This window comes from Pristiophorus japonicus, chromosome 1, assembly GCF_044704955.1.
Source record: "Pristiophorus japonicus isolate sPriJap1 chromosome 1, sPriJap1.hap1, whole genome shotgun sequence".
Lineage (NCBI taxonomy): Eukaryota > Metazoa > Chordata > Chondrichthyes > Pristiophoridae > Pristiophorus > Pristiophorus japonicus.
In genome coordinates, this window is record NC_091977.1 from 370,902,895 (window position 1) to 370,923,698 (window position 20,804).

Here is a 20,804-nt window from a genome sequence, read left to right on the forward strand (position 1 = left end):
GCACCGTGTAGTAATCAGGAGCAGGAACCAGGCTGCTTTTGTCCTCTGTCTAGCCATGAGTTGAACGGGAGGCTTTAAACCAAGGAGTGCTACAACTGCAACCATGGCTGCTAATGGCCAACTCAGGCTAGACCAAGGATTGAATCAGGGCTGTACTGTTCTCCATGGATCAGTCGTATGCTGGTCAGTGCACTAATTAACTGAGCCATTATGGGACTTGCATATTTTGATCTTTGCGATAAAGGTTATTTTATGAACAAGCTGGTGCTCAAAAGCAGTTTTTGTTTTCTTTATTAATCTATGTTGATGTGCTATTTATTATTACAGATTTTAGCAAATGATCATCACTAAAATCTTATTCAATCAATTACATCCAAAAATTCAAGTTATATTTACAGACAATTATATAATGGTTTACAAATATCTAACTGCATAATTACCCAGTGCAACAAATAGCACCATACCTTATGCCGGTGTGCAAATGTCAAAGCTTCCACCTAATATACAGATGAAAAGCAATCATAATTTAAATAACAATCATAGAAAAAGGTTAGATCTGACAAACTGGTATAAAACACATCAGGTAAGAGTCTCATACTATAAGATTTGAAGCAAAAAGGAGTTTAAACACAGTCTTCAGCGTCGACCTTTTTTTGCAGTTGTCTCTTACACGGATGACTAGGTTATGTTCTGTTCTTTGCCCTTTGGTAAAAATGTTGGATTGTAAGGATGTCTCCGTCTCGGGCGCTGGCAAGGTGTGCTCTCTTCTTTTATATAACCTGGAAAGTAAAAGCATACATATTTGGCAGTTAGAAGGGACATGATTGTGAGCTTGAGATTGTTGATTTTTTTCAAATCCCTATTTCCTTAAAATACCACTAGGTGGTGCAATGTTAGCTCTGTGAAAAAGGAAAATAGCAATTGTGATGGGCAAAATTAGGTTTTCAAAATAGATACATACTCAGAAATGGAGTCGATTTCATCATAGCTATTAAGTGCCGTGTATTGTTGAGACTGCCTGATTAACATTAAAAATCCTCTTGTGCCGATAATATTTGGTTCAGTTAGACTCTTTCCAGCAAACCCCTCCTCCCCCCCATGATCTTTTCACTACCTCATTTGGAAGTGGTGTTAGTCCAGCGTCTATAGCTCCAGAAAATGAGTTTATTTTTATGGAGCCCTCTCATTTGTGTTCTGGATGCTGGGATAGCCCCACTTCCAAATAACATTGTGTACGGAAGAAAGAGTTGAGTATCAGTGCTGGATGCTAGCCAGGAGGGCTATGGAAATAATGAGAAAGGAGAAAAAAAACGTACATTATTGACATTTTTATGCTCCACAACTATAAGCAGGAAGCTGTTTTCACTGTTTGCTTGCATGGGGAAAGGAGTGCTCTTCTCTCACACAATCAAGTACATGTTTGAAATCCTGTTTATGGTCCCAACTGCCTAGGATTTTGAATGCCTGGAAAGAACTGATCAGGGAGCTCTTAATTGGCAAGACTTTACACTAGTTGCATTTATTTAACAGGAAAATACTCCCCCCTCCCTCACCTCTGTGCATCTTCTGATATAACACTGTGCTTGGAGTATAATGTTGGCACTCAAGACAACACAGACACCAAAAGTGCAGTGTGAGATCAAAACTGGTACATCACAAGATTCTCTTCCAAAAGTTATGATTTTAAGCAGTGTGTTACTACACCACAGAGATGCTCAAATTGGACTCGTGAGGCTGCAGGTAGTATGTGCATTCAAAATCAAATGTCACTGATTGACTGACTCAGTGTGCCCTCAAAGTAAGAAAGTACACTAAAGGTAGCAATCACACCAAACCCACAACAAAGCATGGTAAATCTCTGGAAAATTCAGTTAGCATAAATTAAACCTTTTTTTTTAGCATTATGGAAACAAAAATAGTTGACAATGATTCACAGAGAGGATTTTATAGAGATATGTAACTCTTAAGATAATAAAGAAAGAGAAATAATTGCATTTATATAGAGTAGTAAGCCTGAAGCAATATTTTTAGATTCACTAGGTGAGCAGGACAGGAGCACACAGATTCAAGATTGAGTGTCGAATTTTGGACAGATTCAAAGAAGTATTTCTTAACAGAGGGTGATCAATGACAACAGCAGGTTGGCAGGCATGGCAGTCAAGGCAGGACACTGGACTCTTTAAGGTAACAGCATGATGCAGTAATGGGGAGCTGGTAGGGCTGGTATTCTGGAACCATAAGATCAATGGTGGTTGAAGAATCTTCATCCAAACTGATCGTGATTTTGTAAAATGATTAATGAGTGGGTGAACACTAGTGCTCTGATCATCTAGGGTTGATATTGTATGAAAGGCTGCAGACAGAAATAAGGTGCTCAACTAATGAGAGCAAACTTGATGTACTAAAGGTATCCCATGGAGGATTAAGTGAGATGTAGTGCGAGAATATAAAGACAAATCATCAGTTTTAGGGATATGGGGAAAAATATTCCTAGGAACAGGATTAGGCCATACAGCCCCTCGAGCTTGTTCCACCTTTTGAGGTGCGGTGCCCAGAACTGAATGCCGTCTAACCAGAGCTCTGTACAGCTGTAACATAACTTCCACCCTTTGTATTCCAGGCCCCTTGAGATAAAGGCCAACGATCCATTAGGCTTTTTAATTATTGATTGTATCTGTCCACTAGCTTTTAGTAATTTCTGTACTTGGACCATAAATCTCTCTGCTCCTCCATAATTGCTAGCATCTCACCATCTAGAAAATATTCTGATCTATCTTTCTTAGGTCCAAGGTGAATGACCTCACACTTCCCCACATTTAACTCCATCAGAAAAATACCTAGACCAAGATGGTTAAAGGCGGCCAAAACAAAAATAAAAGGCCAAACAGAAATATTTTAAGAGACAACAAAACTAAGGTGGTGAGGGCTGAGAATTGTACAAAAGTTAGTTGAGGAAAATACTAAAAGGTAAGAAGGCTACAGACAGATTGCAGATCACAGGAAGGGCGGGGGGGTGGGTAAGGAGGATTATTTTAAACCCATTTTCTAGTATAGACTGCTTAAAGACCAAAGAGGCTCCTTAAAGGGTAAAGTCAGAAGACAAATTATAAAGAGCAAGGCAGATGTATTCGTTAGAATTGCACTTGTCTTTACAAATTAAAATTGTGGATAGGGTTCCCCCAGTGGTTCCGTAAATTTATCAAGTGAGCAGTTGAGCCACACAGATCAGGAGAGTATCTAAAGCAAAGTCCTCCAGAATAAAATGCTGGAAACACTCGACAGGTTAGCAGCTGAAAGTTTCTTTTTCCACAGATGCTGCCTGACCTGCTGAGTATCTCCAGCATTTTGTATATTTTATTTCAGACCTCTGAAAAATATTAACCAGAAGTAGTCTGTGCTAAGTAAGCTGATCTTATGCAGGTCAATGGTAGTGCGCTAAATTGGCCTCAGCATATTTAGTAAAGTGCTACCAGCAATGTCAGTGCCCCGGAACACAAAAAGACCAAGGATCATTTTTCAACAATCCTGCTGTGTGCGTATGCTTGTGTCCACACATGCATGGATGTGGGTCAGGAAAGGTTTTGGCTTTGATGTCCATCAGTCTGCTGATTCTCGAGGCTCACAGATGAATAATGATCACTTAGGCCACGTACCAGAGGGGCCTGAGCAGCTGTGGAGTCAAAATATTTTGGAAAGGATGGTAGAAAATCAGTAAGAAAAATGAAAAAAAAAAATTGTGGTCACATTCCAGATCCAGTCATTTAGGCTCAGGAAACTATAACACAGATCAGTATCAATAAAATACGAGTTAGGGTAAACTAACTGTCCACAAGGGACTTGAGCCAGATGTGATACACACATAGAAAAACATAGAAAGAAACATAGAAAATAGGAGGAGTAGGCCATTCGGCCCTTCGAGCCTGCACCGCCATTCAATGAGTTCATGGCTGAACATGCAACTTCAGTACCCCATTCCTGCTTTCTCGCCATACCCCTTGATCCCCCTAGTAGTAAGGACTACATCTAACTCCTTTTTGAATATATTTAGTGAATTGGCCTCAACAACTTTCTGTGGTAGAGAATTCCACAGGTTCACCACTCTCTGGGTGAAGAAGTTTCTCCTCATCTCGGTCCTTAATGGCTTACCTCTTATCCTTAGATTGTGACCCCTGGTTCTGGACTTCCCCAACATTGGGAACATTCTTCCTGCATCTAACCTGTCTAAACCCTTCAGAATTTTAAACGTTTCTATGAGATTCCCTCTCATTCTTCTGAACTCCAGTGAATACAAGCCCAGTTGATCCAGTCTTTCTTGATATGTCAGTCCCGCCATCCCGGGAATCAGTCTGGTGAACCTTCGCTGTACTCCCTCAATAGCAAGAATGTCCTTCCTCAAGTTAGGAGACCAAAACTGTACACAATACTCCAGGTGTGGCCTCACCAAGGCCCTGTACAACTGTAGTAACACCTCCCTGCCCCTGTACTCAAATCCCCTCGCTATGAAGGCCAACATGCCATTTGCTTTCTTAACCGCCTGCTGTACCTGCATGCCAACCTTCAATGACTGATGTACCATGACACCCAGGTCTCGTTGCACCTCCCCTTTTCCTAATCTGTCACCATTCAGATAATAGTCTGTCTCTCTGTTTTTACCACCAAAGTGGATAACCTCACATTTATCCACATTATACTTCATCTGCCCATTTGCCCACTCACCTAACCTATCCAAGTCACTCTGCAGCCTCATAGCATCCTCCTCACAGATCACACTGCCACCCAACTTAGTGTCATCCGCAAATTTGGAGATACCACATTTAATCCCCTCATCTAAATCATTAATGTACAATGTAAACAGCTGGGGCCCCAGCACAGAACCTTGCGGTATCCCACTAGTCACTGCCTGCCATTCTGAAAAGTCCCCATTTACTCCTACTCTTTGTTTCCTGTCTGCCAACCAGTTCTCAATCCATGTCAGCACACTACCCCCAATCCCATGTGCTTTAACTTTGCATACTAATCTCTTGTGTGGGACCTTGTCGAAAGCCTTCTGAAAGTCGAAATACACTACATCAACTGGTTCTCTCTTGTCCACTCTACTGGAAACATCCTCAAAAAATTCCAGAAGATTTGTCAAGCTTCCCTTTCACAAATCCATGCTGACTTGGACCTATCATGTCACCTCTTTCCAAATGCGCTGCTATGACATCCTTAATAATTGATTCCATCATTTTACCCACTACTGATGTCAGGTTGACCGGTCTATAATTCCCTGTTTTCTCTCTCCCTCCTTTTTTAAAAAGTGGGGTTACACTGGCTACCCTCCACTCCATAGGAACTGATCCAAAGTCTATGGAATGTTGGAAAATGACTGTCAATGCATCTGCTATTTCCAAGGCCAAGCCTTAAGTACTCTGAGATGCAGTCCATCAGGCCCTGGGGATTTATCGGCCTTCAATCCCATCAATTTCCCCAACACAATTTCCCAACTAATAAGGATTTCCCCCAGTTCCTCCTTCTTACGAGACCCTCTGACCCCTTTTATATCCGGAAGGTTGTTTGTGTCCTCTTTAGTGAATAACGAAGCAAAGTACTTGTTCAACTGGTCTGCCATTTCTTTGTTCCCCGTTATGACTTCCCTTGATTCTGACCTCAGGGGACATAGAAACATAGAAAATAGGTGCAGGAGTAGGCCATTCAGCACTTCTAGCCTGCACCGCCATTCAATGAGTACATGGCTGAATATGCAACTTCAGTACCCCATTCCTGCTTTCTCGCCATACCCCTTGATCCCCCTAGTAGCAAGGACTTCATCTAACTCCCTTTTGAATATATTTAGTGAATTGGCCTCAACTACTTTCTGTGGTAGAGAATTCCACAGGTTCACCACTCTCTGGGTGAAGAAGTTTCTCCTCATCTCGGTCCTAAATGACTTACCCCTTATCCTTAGACTGTGACCCCTGGTTCTGGACTTTCCCAACATTGGGAACATTCTTCCTGCATCTAACCTGTCTAAACCCTTCAGAATTTTAAACGTTTCTATGAGGTCCCCTCTCATTCTTCTGAACTCCAGTGAATACAAGCCCAGTTGATCTAGTCTTTCTTGATATGTCAGTCCCACCATCCCGGGAATCAGTCTGGTGAATCTTCGCTGCACTCCCTCAATAGCAAGAATGTCCTTCCTCAAGTTAGGAGACCAAAACTATACACAATACTCCAGGTGTGGCCTCACCAAGGCCCCGTACAACTGTAGCAACACCTCCCTGCCCCTGTACTCAAATCCCCTCGCTATGAAGGCCAACATGCCATTTGCTTTCTTAACCGCCTGCTGTACCTGCATGCCAACCTTCAATGACTGATGTACCATGACACCCATGTCTCGTTGCACCTCCCCTTTTCCTAATCTGTCACCATTCAGATAATAGTCTGTCTCTCTGTTTTTACCACCAAAGTGGATAACCTCACATTTATCCACATTATACTTCATCTGCCCATTTGCCCACTCACCTAACCTATCCAAGTCACTCTGCAGCCTCACAGCATCCTCCTCGCAGCTCACACTGCCACCCAACTTAGTGTCATCCGCAAATTTGGAGATACTACATTTAATCCCCTCATCTAAATCATTAATGTACAATGTAAACAGCTGGGGCCCCAGCACAGAATCTTGCGGTACCCCACTAGTCACTGCCTGCCATTCTGAAAAGTCCCCATTTACTCCTACTCTTTGCTTCCTGTCTGACAACCAGTTCTCAATCCACGTCAGCGCACTACCCCCAATCCCATGTGCTTTAACTTTGCACATTAATCTCTTGTGTGGGACCTTGTCGAAAGCCTTCTGAAAGTCCAAATATACCACATCAACTGGTTCTCCCTTGTCCACTTTATTGGAAACATCCTCAAAAAATTTCAGAAGATTTGTCAAGCATGATTTCCCTTTCACAAATCCATGCTGACTTGGACCCATCTTGTCACCTCTTTCCAAATGCGCTGCTATGACATCCTTAATAATTGATTCCATCATTTTACCCACTACTGAGGTCAGGCTGATCGGTCTATAATTCCGTTTTCTCTCCCCCTCCTTTTTTAAAAAGTGGGGTTACATTGGCTACCCTCCACTCGATAGGAACTGATCCAGAGTCAATGGAATGTTGGAAAATGACTGTCAATGCATCCGCTATTTCCAAGGCCACCTCCTTAAGTACTCTGGCATGCAGTCCACCAGGCCCTGGGGATTTATCGGCCTTCAATCCCATCAATTTCCCCAACACAATTTCCCGACTAATAAAGATTTCCTTCAGTTCCTCCTCCTTACTAGACCCTCTGACCCCTTTTATATCCGGAAGGTTGTTTGTGTCCTCCTTAGTGAATACCGAACCAAAGTACTTGTTCAATTGGTCTGCCATTTCTTTGTTCCCCGTTATGACTTCCCCTGATTCTAACTGCAGGGGACCTACGTTTGTCTTTACTAACCTTTTTCTCTTTACATATCTATAGAAACTTTTGCAATCCGCCTTAATGTTCCCTGCAAGCTTCTTCTCATACTCCATTTTCCCTGCCCTAATCAAACCCTTTGTCCTCCTCTACTGAGTTCTAAATTTCTCCCAGTCCCCGGGTTCGCTGCTATTTCTGGCCAATTTGTATGCCACTTCCTTGGCTTTAACACTATCCCTGATTTCGCTTGATAGCCACGGTTGAGCCACCTTCCCTTTTTTATTTTTACGCCAGACAGGAATGTACAATTGTTGTAGTTCATCCATGCGGTCTCTAAATGTCTGCCATTGCCCATCCACAGTCAACCCCTTAAGTATCATTCGCCAATCTATCCTAGCCAATTCACACCTCATGCTTTCAAAGTTACCCTTCATTAAGTTCTGGACCATGGTCTCTGAATTAACTGTTTCATTCTCCATCCTAATGCAGAATTCCACCATATTATGGTCACTCTTCCCCAAGGGGCCTCGCACAACGAGATTGCTAATTAATCCTCTCTCATTACACAACACCCAGTCTAAGATGGCCTCCCCCCTAGTTGGTTCCTCGACATATTGGTCTAAAAAACCATCCCTTATGCACTCCATGAAATCCTCCTCCACCGTATTGCTTCCAGTTTAGCTAGCCCAATCTATGTGCATATTAAAGTCACCCATTATAACTGCTGCACCTTTATTGCATGCACCCCTAATTTCCTGTTTGATGCCCTCCCCAACATCACTAATACTGTTGGGAGGTCTGTACACAACTCCCACTAATGTTTTTTGCCCTTTTGGTGTTCTGCAGCTCTACCCATATAGATTCCACATCATCCAAGCTAATGTCTTTCCTAACTATTGCATTAATCTCCTCTTTAACCAGCAATGCTACCCCACCTCCTTTTCCTTTTATTCTATCCTTCCTGAATGTTGAATATCCCTGGATGTTGAGTTCCCAGCCCTGCTCATCATGGAGCCACGTCTCCGTAATCCCAATCACATCATATCTGTTAACATCTATTTGCACAGTTAATTCATGCACCTTATTACGGATACTCCTTGCAATGAGACACAAAGCCTTCAGGCTTGTTTTTTTAACACCCTTTGTCCTTTTAGAATTATGATGTAGTATGGCCCTTTTTGTTTCTTGCCTTTGTTTACTTGGCCTTCCACTATTGCTTTTTACCTTTCTACCATCTGTTTCTGACTCCATATTACTTCGCCCTATCTTGCTGCATAGGTTCCCATCCCCCTGCCATATTAGTTTAAACGCTCCCGAACTGCATGAGCAAATGGTACCCCTCGGACATCAGTTCCAGTCCTGCCCAAGTGCAGACCGTCCCTTTTGTACAGGTCCCACTTCCCCCAGAACTGGTTCCAACGTAACACCTTCAAGGAAATGAGGGAGAAAACGGTCAAAACTCTGGTAAATATTTGAATGAACTCCTAACATTGAAGCTGTAAGTGAAGACGGGAATGTTATTCCCTTATTCAAAATGACAGTGAGCCTGATAGACAGTTAGCCCAACAGCTGTAGTGTAGAAAATGGTCCGAAGAATTATATATGTGATATCAGTGCTTATTTAAAGAATACAGGAGTCATGGTGAGCATGGACACAAAAGAGGCTTTTCCTTACAAATTAATTGGATTTCAGGTAAATAATCTCGAAGGTAAGGGCAAAGTCCCATACAGATCTTTCCTTAGTCCTCTATCGTTCATCATCATCATCATAGGCAGTCCCTTGAAATCAAGGAAGACTTGCTTACACTCTAACAGTAAGTTCTCAGGTGACTGAACAGTCTAATTCGGGAATTACAGTCTCTGTCACAGGTGGGACAGACAGTCGTTGAAGGAAAGGGTGGGTGGGGAGTCTGGTTTGCCGCCACTCCTTCCGCTGCCTGCGCTTGTTTTCTGCATGCTCTCGGCGACAAGACTCAGCGCCCTCCCAGATCCTCTTCCTCCATTTAGGGTGGTCTTTGGCCAGGGACTCCCAGATGTCGGTGGGGACGTTGCACTATATTAAGGAGGCTTTGAGGGTGTCCTTGAAACACTTCCTCTGCCCACCTGGGGCTCGCTTGCCATGTTGGAGTTCCAAGTAGAGCGCTTGCTTTGGGCGTCTTGTGTCGGGCATGCGAACAATGTGGCCCGCCCCATGGAGCTGGTCGAGTTTGGTCAGTACTTCGATGTTGGGGATGTTGGCCTGTTCAAGAACACTGATGTTGATGAGTCTGTCCTCCCAAGGAATTTGCAGGATCCTGCGGAGACATAGTTAGTGGTATTTCTCCAGCGATTCGAGTTGTCTACTGTGTATGGTCTATGTCTCTGAGCCATACAGGAGGGCGGGTATCACTACAGCCCTATAGTTCTTAAGCTTGGTGCCAGATTTGAAGGCCTGATCTTTGAACACTCTCTTCCTCAGGCGACCGAAGGCTGCGTTGGTGCACTGGAGGCGCTGTTGAACCTCGTCGTTGATGTCTGCTCTTGCTGATAATAGGCTCCCAAGGTATGGAATGTGGTCCACATTGTCCAGGGGCGTGCCATGGATCTTGATGACTGGGGGGCAGTGCTGTGAGGCGGGGTCAGGTTGGTGGAGGACCTTAGTCTTATGGATGTTTAGTGTAAGGCCATGCTTTCGTACATCTCAGTGAAGATGTTGACGATGATTTGGAGTTCAGCCTCTGAATGTGCACAGATGCAAGTGTCGTCCGCGTACTGCAGTTCGACGAGAGGATGGGACGGTCTTGGATCTGCTGGTCACACTATTTATGAAGGACTTGGAGGAAAGTACTTCTGTAACATAAGCCCACCAACTCCCACAGCCACCTCAATTATAGTTCTTCCCACCCTTCTTTATGCAAAGATTATATTCTCCCAGCTTCTCAGCCTCCATTGCGTCTGCTCCAACGACGCCACCTTCCACACTCGAGCTTTGAAATGCCCTTCTTTTTCCTCAGCTGAGAATTTTCCTCCACCAAGGTAGACAGGACCCTTGACAGTGTCTGTCCTGGTTCCCCCAGTTCTGCCCTCACCCCTTCTCCTCCCTATCAGAACCATGATAGTTTCCACCGTGTTCACTTTCCACCCTACTAGTCTCCTCATTTGACGGATCATCCTTTGCCATCTCCTTCAAAAGGCCACCACCAAACACATCTCTTCATCTCTCCTTTCAGCAATCAGAGACAATTCTGTCTGCAACACCCTGGATCACTCCTCCATTAGCTGGGACACCTGTTCTCCTTCTCCCAGCAACTTGCAGTGCAGGGCAGTGCAGGCCCAGGAGATGCAACACCTGCCCTTTCACCTCCTTGCTTATAGGGCCCAAACTCTCCTCCTGGGTGAGTCAGTAGTTTAGTGATGCTTCTTCCAACCTAATATACTGCATTCACAGCTTACAATGTGGTCTACTGTACATTGGAGAAACCAAACGCAGATCAGGTGATCGCTTTTTTGAATGCCTCTGTTGTGTCTGCAAATCGAACTCTGAGCTTTAATTCTCTGTCCCATGGACACACTGATCTCTCTACCCTTGGCCTCCTACACTATTCCAATGAAGCTCGTGGCATAGCACCTCATCTTTCTACTAGGTACTTTACCGACCTGGGGGTGGATTTTCAGTTCCTCTTTGTTCTCTTTTACGCCCCACGATGATCCTCTGATCTGGTTTAGTGGCGGCGCTGAGCAGCACCACCCGGAAGAGCTAGGCCCAGTGCGCAACACCGTTGTGAGTGTGAACTAGTGCCCGACCCATGCCTCGCACTGACTGCCTGGGAAATCAGGGCGGTCCAACGATGCTGACAGTGGAGAGGTAGGTAATGGACTCCTAAAATAAATTTGATTGTTTTTTCTTTTGTGATTTGTGTTGTGTTGGCGTGGGCAATGTTTTGGGAATGTTATTGTGGGGGAGGGGTTTTTTAAGGTTCCCCCCCGGGCGTTTCTCGGAGTGCTCCTGGGCCGGCTCTTTAGCTCGGAAGTTTCCCATCCTAACGCCATAAGAGGAGTACAACGCCCCACCTTAGCGCTGCACCCCCTGACGCAGGGCCCAGCTGCCCAAACTTACTTACTGAGGCGCAAACTGTACCCGGGGGCAAACCTTTCCGCCAAGCCGCCATTATCGCCCCAAAAACATCAATGCCGAAAATCCAGCCCTCAGTCTTAACTTTCACTGTAACAACTTCAGATCTTAACCACAGCTCCTATTTTCTCTCAGATAGCACTTGCTGGTAATGTGGCATGAGTGCACTAGTTCTTCTGAGAATGGAGGAGGTTGTGAGCTAGTGCTTGGGATGGAGATCCCCTACTGGTACAAGGTCGGTGGGGTGGATTGAGCTCCTGGTGTCACATTGCTTTTTCTTCCATCCTCGCTACTCTGGGTTTTTGAATCATCTTTTATGACATCAGCTGAGATCTTCCAGGTGGCCATTCCAAGCGCTGGCTTCAACTCCTTTACCATGATTGCATCTTGCGCTAAACGCAGGCTAACGTTGCAGCTTAAGACCCCACCATGGCCACCTCTTTGGAGCCTAAAGTATTTGGCCAAAATAGCACCTGTTTAGGATGGGTATTGGAGCCTATTGGGATAGTTATGAACTATGATGATCAAGTACTCTAAAAATCATTTCTAAACGGTCACTGAGCACAGAGAGAGGTTGGAAGAAATCTCTACGCAGAGTTAGAGCATGGAATGCTATGCCACAGAGAGCAACAGGCAGAGATCATTGCACCTTTTAAGGGTCAGCCGTGGCACCCTTGTCCGAGTCAGAAGGTTGTGGGTTCAAGTCCCAGTCCAGATACTTGTGCACAAAACTACACTGACACTCCAATTCAGTACTGAGGTAGTGTTGCACTGTCAGACGTGCTGTCTTTCAGATGAGATGTTAAACCGAAGCCCAATCTGCTCTCTCAGGTGGACATAAAAGATCCCATAGTGCTATTTCAAAGAATAATAGATACTGTCCCTGGTGTCCTGTCCAATATTTATTCCTGAATCAGCATCAGTTAAAAAAAAACAGATGATGTGGTCCATATATTGCTGTTTGTGGGAGCTTGCAAAGTGCAAAATGGCTGCTATGTTTCCTAAATTATAACAGTGACTGCACTTCAAAAGTAATTAATTGACTGTAAAGCACTGTGCAGTGTCCTGAGGTTGTGAAAGGCCCTATATAAATATAAGCTTTTCTTTCAAAGGGAAGAGTAGATAAACATTTGAAACAGGAAGATTCAGAGCTATGAGCAGAGAGTAGGGCAGAGAGATGTTTTTAATTGTTCCAGCAAGGAGCTGGCAGACATTAGGGATCGAATGGCCGCCTGTACTGTGAATCTGCATGGTTTTGTATCTGATCAATATTCTACTGGATTTAGGGGAGTTGGAGGGGGAAAACAGGAGTAAAAATGTTCTACAAATTTAGGTCTGCTTTAGATACCTTTTTTCTGGTGGTGTTGGATACTCCTTTAAGCAGTTTGAGTGTCTTACTTTTAAATGAGTTGACACAAACTGTCCTATATCGATGTACAATAGCATAACCCAGAGAGAGATGTAACAATCTCCTTGCAAACTGGACCATGCAAATGGCTTTTGCATGTGTATTTCTTCAATCTCTCCACAGCTTTATTTCACAGTAAGGTGAAGATATAGAACAGCAGTTTCAATCATTTTGGTGATTTTACTCAATACAATTGGCTTTGTGTAATAACAAAAATAATGACCATGTTATGCTCCCCCCTTTGAGTGTGTCATCTTGCTTGACTTAACGTTAATTCCCAAGTCCCCTCTCCTCTAGTCCATCCTCCTCACAGCCCTTTGTTCCTGACTGCCCCTCTGCTTCATAGCTCTCGCTTTTTAATAGTCCAATTCAAGTGTCACTGATTACTACCCTCCCAGAATGAAATCCAACAGCCTAACTTTACAATAATCGCTATTGAGTTCAAATGAAGAGAAATATCGTGCAATGAGGGTGAACGATCACTTGAATATCAAACTGTCTTTCATGGTGTTCAAGACGCTGGTCCAGACACTTGAAGACTAATTTACACCTGCCAGCCTCTCTATGCTGTGAACATAACCGCTTAAAAGCGAAGTTTCGATCAATTTGGGCATTTTCAACATACAGCACATCAAAGTCCCCCCATGGCAGCATGGTCTGAAGTCCCAAAACATGACAAAATTAAAACTATTCTCCCAAAATTAATTAACTTGTTGACTTAAAAAAGATTCATTTAACACTGCTGAAAGCAAATAATATAATCTATCACTAAAGATAGCAAAGCAAACTTCACCCACCAAGTGAGTCTATACTTTCTCACCTCGATCAACACAGGTTTGTGTGGAGGGGAACCCCACCTCCCAGAAGTTCTCAGGTGTATTTGGGGGAATGTACCGGAATCTATGCCTGGAGCAATTTGCCAACTTTTTCAGTCGTTCTTCCTCTGGAAGGTCTGCATAATACTTAAATTAAAAGGTAAATGAATTAGAATATATATTATAGTCTGCAATCTTGTACTCAGAACTGAAAATTAATTCAACAACATTTTTCTATGAAAAGCAAGGAAATATTCTGCACTGATAACATCTTGGGCCGCCTTCCTTCTACCACTATAATTTTAAAACGGATTTTAAACAGTTCTTAGCAGTAAAATTTCACCAAGACCATAATATGCATTAAAAACAATAGAAGGATAGATAAAAGGAAAAAAATATTTTTAAAATCTCGTCCGCAAACCACTTTTGTCCTTGTAGTTAATGATATCTTCACAATGGCTGATGGACTTGGTGGCCCTTTCCCCGGGTTTGCTGCTGATTATTATTACTGTACAGTTAGGAAAACAGTACACAGAAGGCACCTCAAACCACTAGAGAAGTACCATCAACCCTGCCTCCGCAAGATCCTGCAAATCCATTGGCAGGATAGATGCACCAACGTCAGTGTTCTCGCTCAGGCCAACATCCCAGCATTGAAGCATTTTCCATGCTCAATCAGCTCCGTTGGATGGGCCACATCATCTGCATGCCCGACATGAGACTCCCAAAGCAAGCGCTCTACACGGAGCTTTGACACGGCAAGTGAGTCCCAGGTTGGCAGAGGAAAACGCTTCAAGGACACCCTCAAAGCCTTCTTGAAAAAGTACAACATCCCCACCGACTCCTGGGAATCCCTGGCCCACAACCGCCCAAAGTGGAGGACGAGCATCCGGGAGGGCACCAAGCACCTCGAGATCCATCGCCGGGAACAAGCAGAAACCAAGTTTAGACAGCGGAAGGAGCGTGTGTCAATCCAGACTCTCCGCCCAATCTTTCCTTCAACCTTCAACCACTGTCTGCCTCACCTGTCACAGAGACTGTAGGTCCCGCATTGGACTCCTCAGTCACCTGAGAACTCACTTTTAGAGTGGAAGCAAATCATCCTCGACTCCAAGGGACAGTCTACGGTGAAGATGTTAGGAAAACAAGCTTAATGGTTTAATTTTTAAAACTGTTATATTGTAGGAAGATAATGAATGCCACAATTCCCTTTTCTGGGAGGCAAAGGAAGATGAGAGGGAGAGAGAGAGATTGTAGTTACTATTACTCTTTTATTTACTAAAGCATTTTCTTCATTTGAGGAAAGGTATTTATCTAACTTTTTTCTCCTTACAGTGATAACATTGATTAGCAAACCTTGCGAAACGGTCACCAAGTGCATCTCTCTCTAGCTGCACACACCTAAGTGGTTGAAAGCAGTGACTATGATGCTCTCCAAGGTCAATTCTGTTCTAAGCTAACCACTAGGTGGAGTGAGAACAGCCTGGAAAAAAAGGCCGCTCCATCTCTGCTTGTAATGACACAGTTGGCCTCTGTATAGCGCCCTCCTAAGTTCAGGAACTTGATGTGGCAAACCAATTTCCTACCATTCTACAGAAAAGTGCATTGGCATCTTACAAACTCTGGCACCAAGTCAGAAAAAAATATTGTTTAAGAGCCAGTTACAATTTCCTTTTGAGTATTTGCATAAAATAAAACAAAATAGCATCAATCGTCCTAAGCCATTCAGTGTCAGGTACAGTTAAAGATATGGGCCTAGACTTTCCACTATGATCGCTATCGCCTTTGGGCGATATTTCCAGCCTTAGTGCTTTTTTTATTTTTCAGGATCGCTTTTAAAAACCACTAGTTTTTTCTTTTTCATTTGGATGATAGCCTTAGCGATATGAAATGGGCCTTAGCGATATATTCAGTCGTGCAAGGTTTTCGTCCGTAGCAATGACCGTTCTGCGCATGCTCGTTTTTTTTTGCAAATAACTTTTCCTGCGATTTGGGAGTTGAGGGGGTCATCTGCGCACGCTAAGAGTGAAAGAGAAGGGAAGCTGTCTGTTGAGGTAAAAAAAAATGTCCAGTGATAACAGTATGCAGCAGGAGGAGCTGTCAGAGAGGAGGGCGAAAGTCTTCTCCAATGAGGCCCTCGTTAATGAGGTTGAAAATATGTGGGGCCAATTAATCAGGGGTGGGCATGGGAAACCTCCCCCCCCCCACCCCAGACAGATCAAAAAATATGGAGTGATATCGCCGCCGTTGTATCATCCGTGGCCCACGATAGGCATGAGGCTGACCAGAGCCGCAAGAGGTGGAACAGCCGGGTTGCTTCGGCAACAGTAAGTATTAAATTATTACATTTTAAATTGTAATGCTGGATTGACTCATTAATTAGAATGTAAATCTGCCAGATTGTAATTAAGCTGGGTAATCTTGGGTAACTTCCCTGCAAAGATTTGGACTGGGGTCGGAACCTGCGCCCTTTAAATCTAATTTTGCTGAGATGCCTTACATATAAATCAACAGTTTTAATTATTATTGATTAAAGGAATGACTGGAAACAGACAGACCGCAAACATTCGTCATTTCGGTCACTTTAGTTTAGAAGGAGAATTTGTGTGTGCTGTGAGCAAGTCTTTAACTTGGGTACCATCTCCTGTTTGGTTACGTTGTTGGATGGGGCACGACTGAACACGGAGGGGTCCGGTCACCTTTACCCAGATTGTGAGAGTCTCTCCGACTGCTGTCACTCGCAGTGACCCAAGCCTGGACTGGGGGAGAGCTGCCCTGGCTGAGTGTCTGCCCTGGGACATTTTGGGACATTAGCTCCGGCCACACGGAGGTCTCCGAGCACAGCGCATGGACACGATGCCCCCTCTCATTACAGTCCTGTCATTACCGAGCTCACCAGAGGTCCCGATTCTCCCCCCTGGGGGACCTCAATCAATTCAAATAAACCACCTACCTCCTCTCAGGCGCCGAATGGCATGGCCCATGGATGGGGCCTTTCCTGGAGATCGTACCCAAGATGTTTGATGTCGAGCATTAGTTCATAAACACGATCTTAAATATTTTCTTTGAACGTGGATGTTATAATCATGCATTCATTGTGGATACAAACCGTATTAGCATATAACGTTAACGATGCATCGCATGTGGAGTGACTAATTGTGGATTACAATATCTGTTGTGTTTCCGTAATAGTACCTAGTCAATTAACTTGTCATGCTCGTCATGTTTGCAGAGGAAGATATTTAAGAACTATGCCGAGTAGAGGCGGACCGGAGGAGGGCCTGCTGAGCTGCACCCTCTCACTGACCTAGAAGAACGTGCCGCAGAACTAGTGGGCACCCACAATCATTCTGCCACCCGTGGTGGTGCAGATCCCGTTGTTGCACCATGTGAGTAATGTGTAAAGCAATGGTAATTTAAAGTAATGTAATGGCATTTCATTACAATATATGAATGATGTAATGCTATGCATGCAGCTTCTGAAATGTAACACGACTGTAACTGTCATCAACGTAACTTCACGCAAAGCGTTCATTTATGGGCTGCTGACGCAAGAGTTTTGCTGCTGCGTAACTACCATGGGGCTTTTCTAGTGTTGTGGGGGCGTGGGTTCATCGCCAGGCTGATTGTCCTCCCCCCCTCTGTCCTGAGGTGGACCGCAGTCCCATCTGGCAATTGTTGTCCTTTCCTGGTAGCTAAGTTATGCAACATGCAGCACACCACAATGAACTCAGCGACCTGGTCAGGATGGTTTGGTAGGTTGCCTCCTAAGTGGTCCAGGCATCTGAAGAGCTGCTTCAGAACTCCAATTGTCTTTTCGATGATATTGCATGTAGCTATATGGCTTTCATTGTTGCGCTTCTCGGCTTCCGTCTGGGGCTTACATGCAGGGGGGTCATGAGCCAGCTGGCAAGGCCATATCCTTTATTCCCCAGCATCCAACCGTTACTTTGTGGCCGACTCGTAAACGGGTCAGAGACAGTGCTCGCACGCAAGATGTGTGCATCATGGATGCTCCCTGGGAAATTTGTATTTACAGCCATGATTATTTGCTTGTGGTCGACAACGAGCTGCACATTCAGGGAGTGGAATCGTTTTCGGTTCCGAAACGCCTCTGCATCCTGTAAAGGTGTTCGCAGGGCGATGCGCGTACAGTCTATTGCTCCCTGCACCTCAAGGAAGTTTGCTATTCTCGACAAATCCAAAGCGCTCTCAGTCTGTGCCTCATTGGGAAGTTTAGAAAGTCCATCCTGCGTGCGTAAAGGGCTTCAGTCACCTGTCGAATGAGCAATGTGTGGCGTGCTGAGAGATATCGCAAATGTTGCCAGCTGAGGCCTGAAAGGGGCACGATGTGTAGAAGGAAAGTGCCGCAGTAACCTTAATCTCAACGGGCAGTGCGTTCCTGATGGTGCTGGTAGGCTGCAGATCTCCCTTAATTAGCTGGCATATCTCACTGATGACCTCCTTTCGGAAGCACAGCCTTCTAACGCACGTGTTATCGGACAAGTCCAGGTATGATCGCTTATCCCTGTAAATGCGTTGGGTGTAACGTCACCTCCTCCTCAGCAGTCTGACACTTCTGATTGGAAAGTCTAGCGCTATGTGCCCAAAAAATGGGCGATGTTCCAGCCTTAGTGATGTTTCAGCTTTCAGGATCGTTGGAAGATCGCCCATTTTCCAGATCGCTACTTTCGGCTTTATTTTCCTGGCGATAGCTCAGCGATGTGAATTGGGCCTTAGCGAAGCGAAATGGGCCTCAGCAATGTGGAAGTCAAGGCTTCCCTAGCAACGTTTTTTTTTTGCAAACAAGTTTTCCCGTGATTCGGGAGGTCAGGGGTCATCCACGCATGCGCAGAAGGCAAAGGAAGGGAGGAGGAGAGAGAGAGAGAGAAAGGAGAGGAGACACATTGAAGAGAAATAGAGAGAGAGAGAGAGAGAGAGAAAGAGAGAGAGGGAGAGGGAGAGGGAGAGGGAGAGAGAGAGAGAGAGGGAGAGAGAGCGAGAGAGAAAGATCGTTTTTGAAAAATGTCTGCAATCGGCGGGTCTTCAGACAGTGGGCACGATGTGGAGGGTGGGGGGAGTGAAGGAGGAGGGCCAAGCCCTTTTCCAATGAAGCAAATGAGGCCCTCGTCAATGAGGTGCACTCTCGGTGGGGCCAATTAACCCGGGGTGGGAGGGGAAACCTCCATCCCGGGCCAATCGAAAAATTTGGTGTGTGATCTCTGCCATGTTTTCATCAGCGTCAAACAAGGAGAGGGGGTCGGACCAGTGCCGCAAGCGCTGGAACAGCCTGGTTGCTTCGGCAAGAGTAAGTATTAAATATATTTTAAATTGTAATGATCTACAGAATATGTAAATCTGCTGGATTGAAATTAAGCTGGTTATTCTGCCATAGATTCCGTGTTAAAATCTGGACAGGGCTCGGAACCTGCGTCCTTCTTAAGTCTAATTGTGGCACTGTCTCTTTTTGGGTTACATTGGTGGATGGAGTACGGCTGAGCACCGAGGTGTCCGGTCACCTTTACACAGACTGTCAGTCTCTCCGGCTGCTGTCAATTACACAGAGGCCCAGCCTGGACTGGCGGAGAGCTGCACTGGCTCAGTTTCTGCCCTGGGACACTTTGGGACATTAGCTCCAGTCATTGCTGAGCTCCCCCCCTCCCACCCCACGCTCTCTCCCCCTGCCTCCACGCTCCCACCCCACCCTTTTTCACCCCCCCCCCCCTCACCACCATCTCTCTCTCCTCTCTTCGCCCTGCCCTCTCTCTCCCTCTCTCCCACCCTCTCTCTCTCTCTTTCTCTCTCTACCCACCCTCCCTCTCACCGTCCCCACCCTCTGTCTCTCTCACGCCTCCCCCCTCGCGCGCGCCCTCTCTCTCCTCCCCCATCGCTCACGCTCTCCTACCCCTTCGCGCTCGCTCGCTCTTGCGGTCCCCTTCCCTCCTCCTCTCTCCTCCCCCCCCCTCCCCTTCTCTCTGTTCCCCACTCCCCCTCCCCCTCTCCCTCTCCTACCCCCTTCCCCCTCCCTCCCCCCCTACCCCCTTCCCCCTCCCTCCCCTCTCTCTTCCCCCCCATGACCTCCCCTCTCTCTCCTCCCCCTCCCCTCCGACCCTCCTCCCGCCCTCTCTCTCCTCCCCCCCTCCGACCCTCCTCCCGCCCTCTCTCTCCTTCCCCCCTCCGACCCTCCTCCCCCTCCCTCTCTCTTCTACTCCACCCCTCCTCCTCTCCTCCACCCCTCCTCCTCTCTCTCTCTCCAACCCCTCCCCTCTCTCTCTCCTCCAACTCCTCGCCCTTTCTCTCCACCAACCCCTCCCCCTCACTCTCCTCCCCCCTCCTCCCTTCCTCCCCCTCCCCCCTTCTCTCTGTTCCCCACTCCCCCTCTCCCTCTCCTACCCCCTTCCCCCTCCCTCCCCCCTACCCCCTTCCCCCTCCCTCCCCTCTCTCTTCCCCCCCATGACCTCCCCTCTCTCTCCTCCCCCCTCCGACCCTCCTCCCGCCCTCTCTCTCCTCCCCCCTCCGACCCTCCTCCCCCTCCGTCTCTCTTCTACTCCACCCCTCCTCCTCTCCTCCACCCCTCCTCCTCTCTCTCTCCAACCCCTCCCCTCTCTCTCTCCTCCAACTCCTCGCCCTTTCTCTCCACCAACCCCTCCCCCTCACTCTCCTCCCCCCTCCTCCCTTCCTCCCCCCTCCCCCCTCTCTCTCTCTCTCCTCCCTCCCTTCCCCCTCCTCCCTCCCTCCCCCTCTCCCCTACTCCCCCTTCCCCCCTCTCTCTTTCCTCCCCTCTCCCGCCTACCCTCTCACCCCTCTCTCTCTCCTACTCTCTCTCTCTCACCCACTCACTCTCTCCTCCCCCTCCCTCTCTCTCCTCCCTCTCCTCCCTCTCTTCTCCTTCCCCCCCCTCTCTTCTCCTTCTCCACTCTCTCTCTCTCCTCCCTCCTCCTCCACCCCCTCTCTCTCTCTCTCTCTCCCCTTCCACCCTCCTCCCCTCCCCTCTTCTCCCCACTCTCTCTCTCTCCTCCCCTGCCCTCTTCTCCCCCCT

At 46.2% G+C, this 20,804-nt stretch overlaps 1 protein-coding gene across 2 annotated transcripts in view; it reads right to left on the reverse strand.

Annotated features, from left to right (window-relative positions):
- Positions 1 to 202: 202 nt before the first annotated feature.
- The window catches only part of rbbp8 (retinoblastoma binding protein 8), a 290,628-nt gene continuing 270,026 nt past the window's right edge, over positions 203 to 20,804 (reverse strand). For both annotated transcript variants that reach the window (XM_070875006.1, XM_070875014.1), the window contains 2 exons: positions 13,771 to 13,912; positions 203 to 779 (listed from right to left, as the gene is read on the reverse strand). In XM_070875006.1, the coding sequence (XP_070731107.1) occupies positions 679 to 779; positions 13,771 to 13,912 (243 nt within the window). In that variant the 3' untranslated portion in view covers positions 203 to 678. The remainder of the gene's footprint in view (positions 780 to 13,770; positions 13,913 to 20,804) is intronic.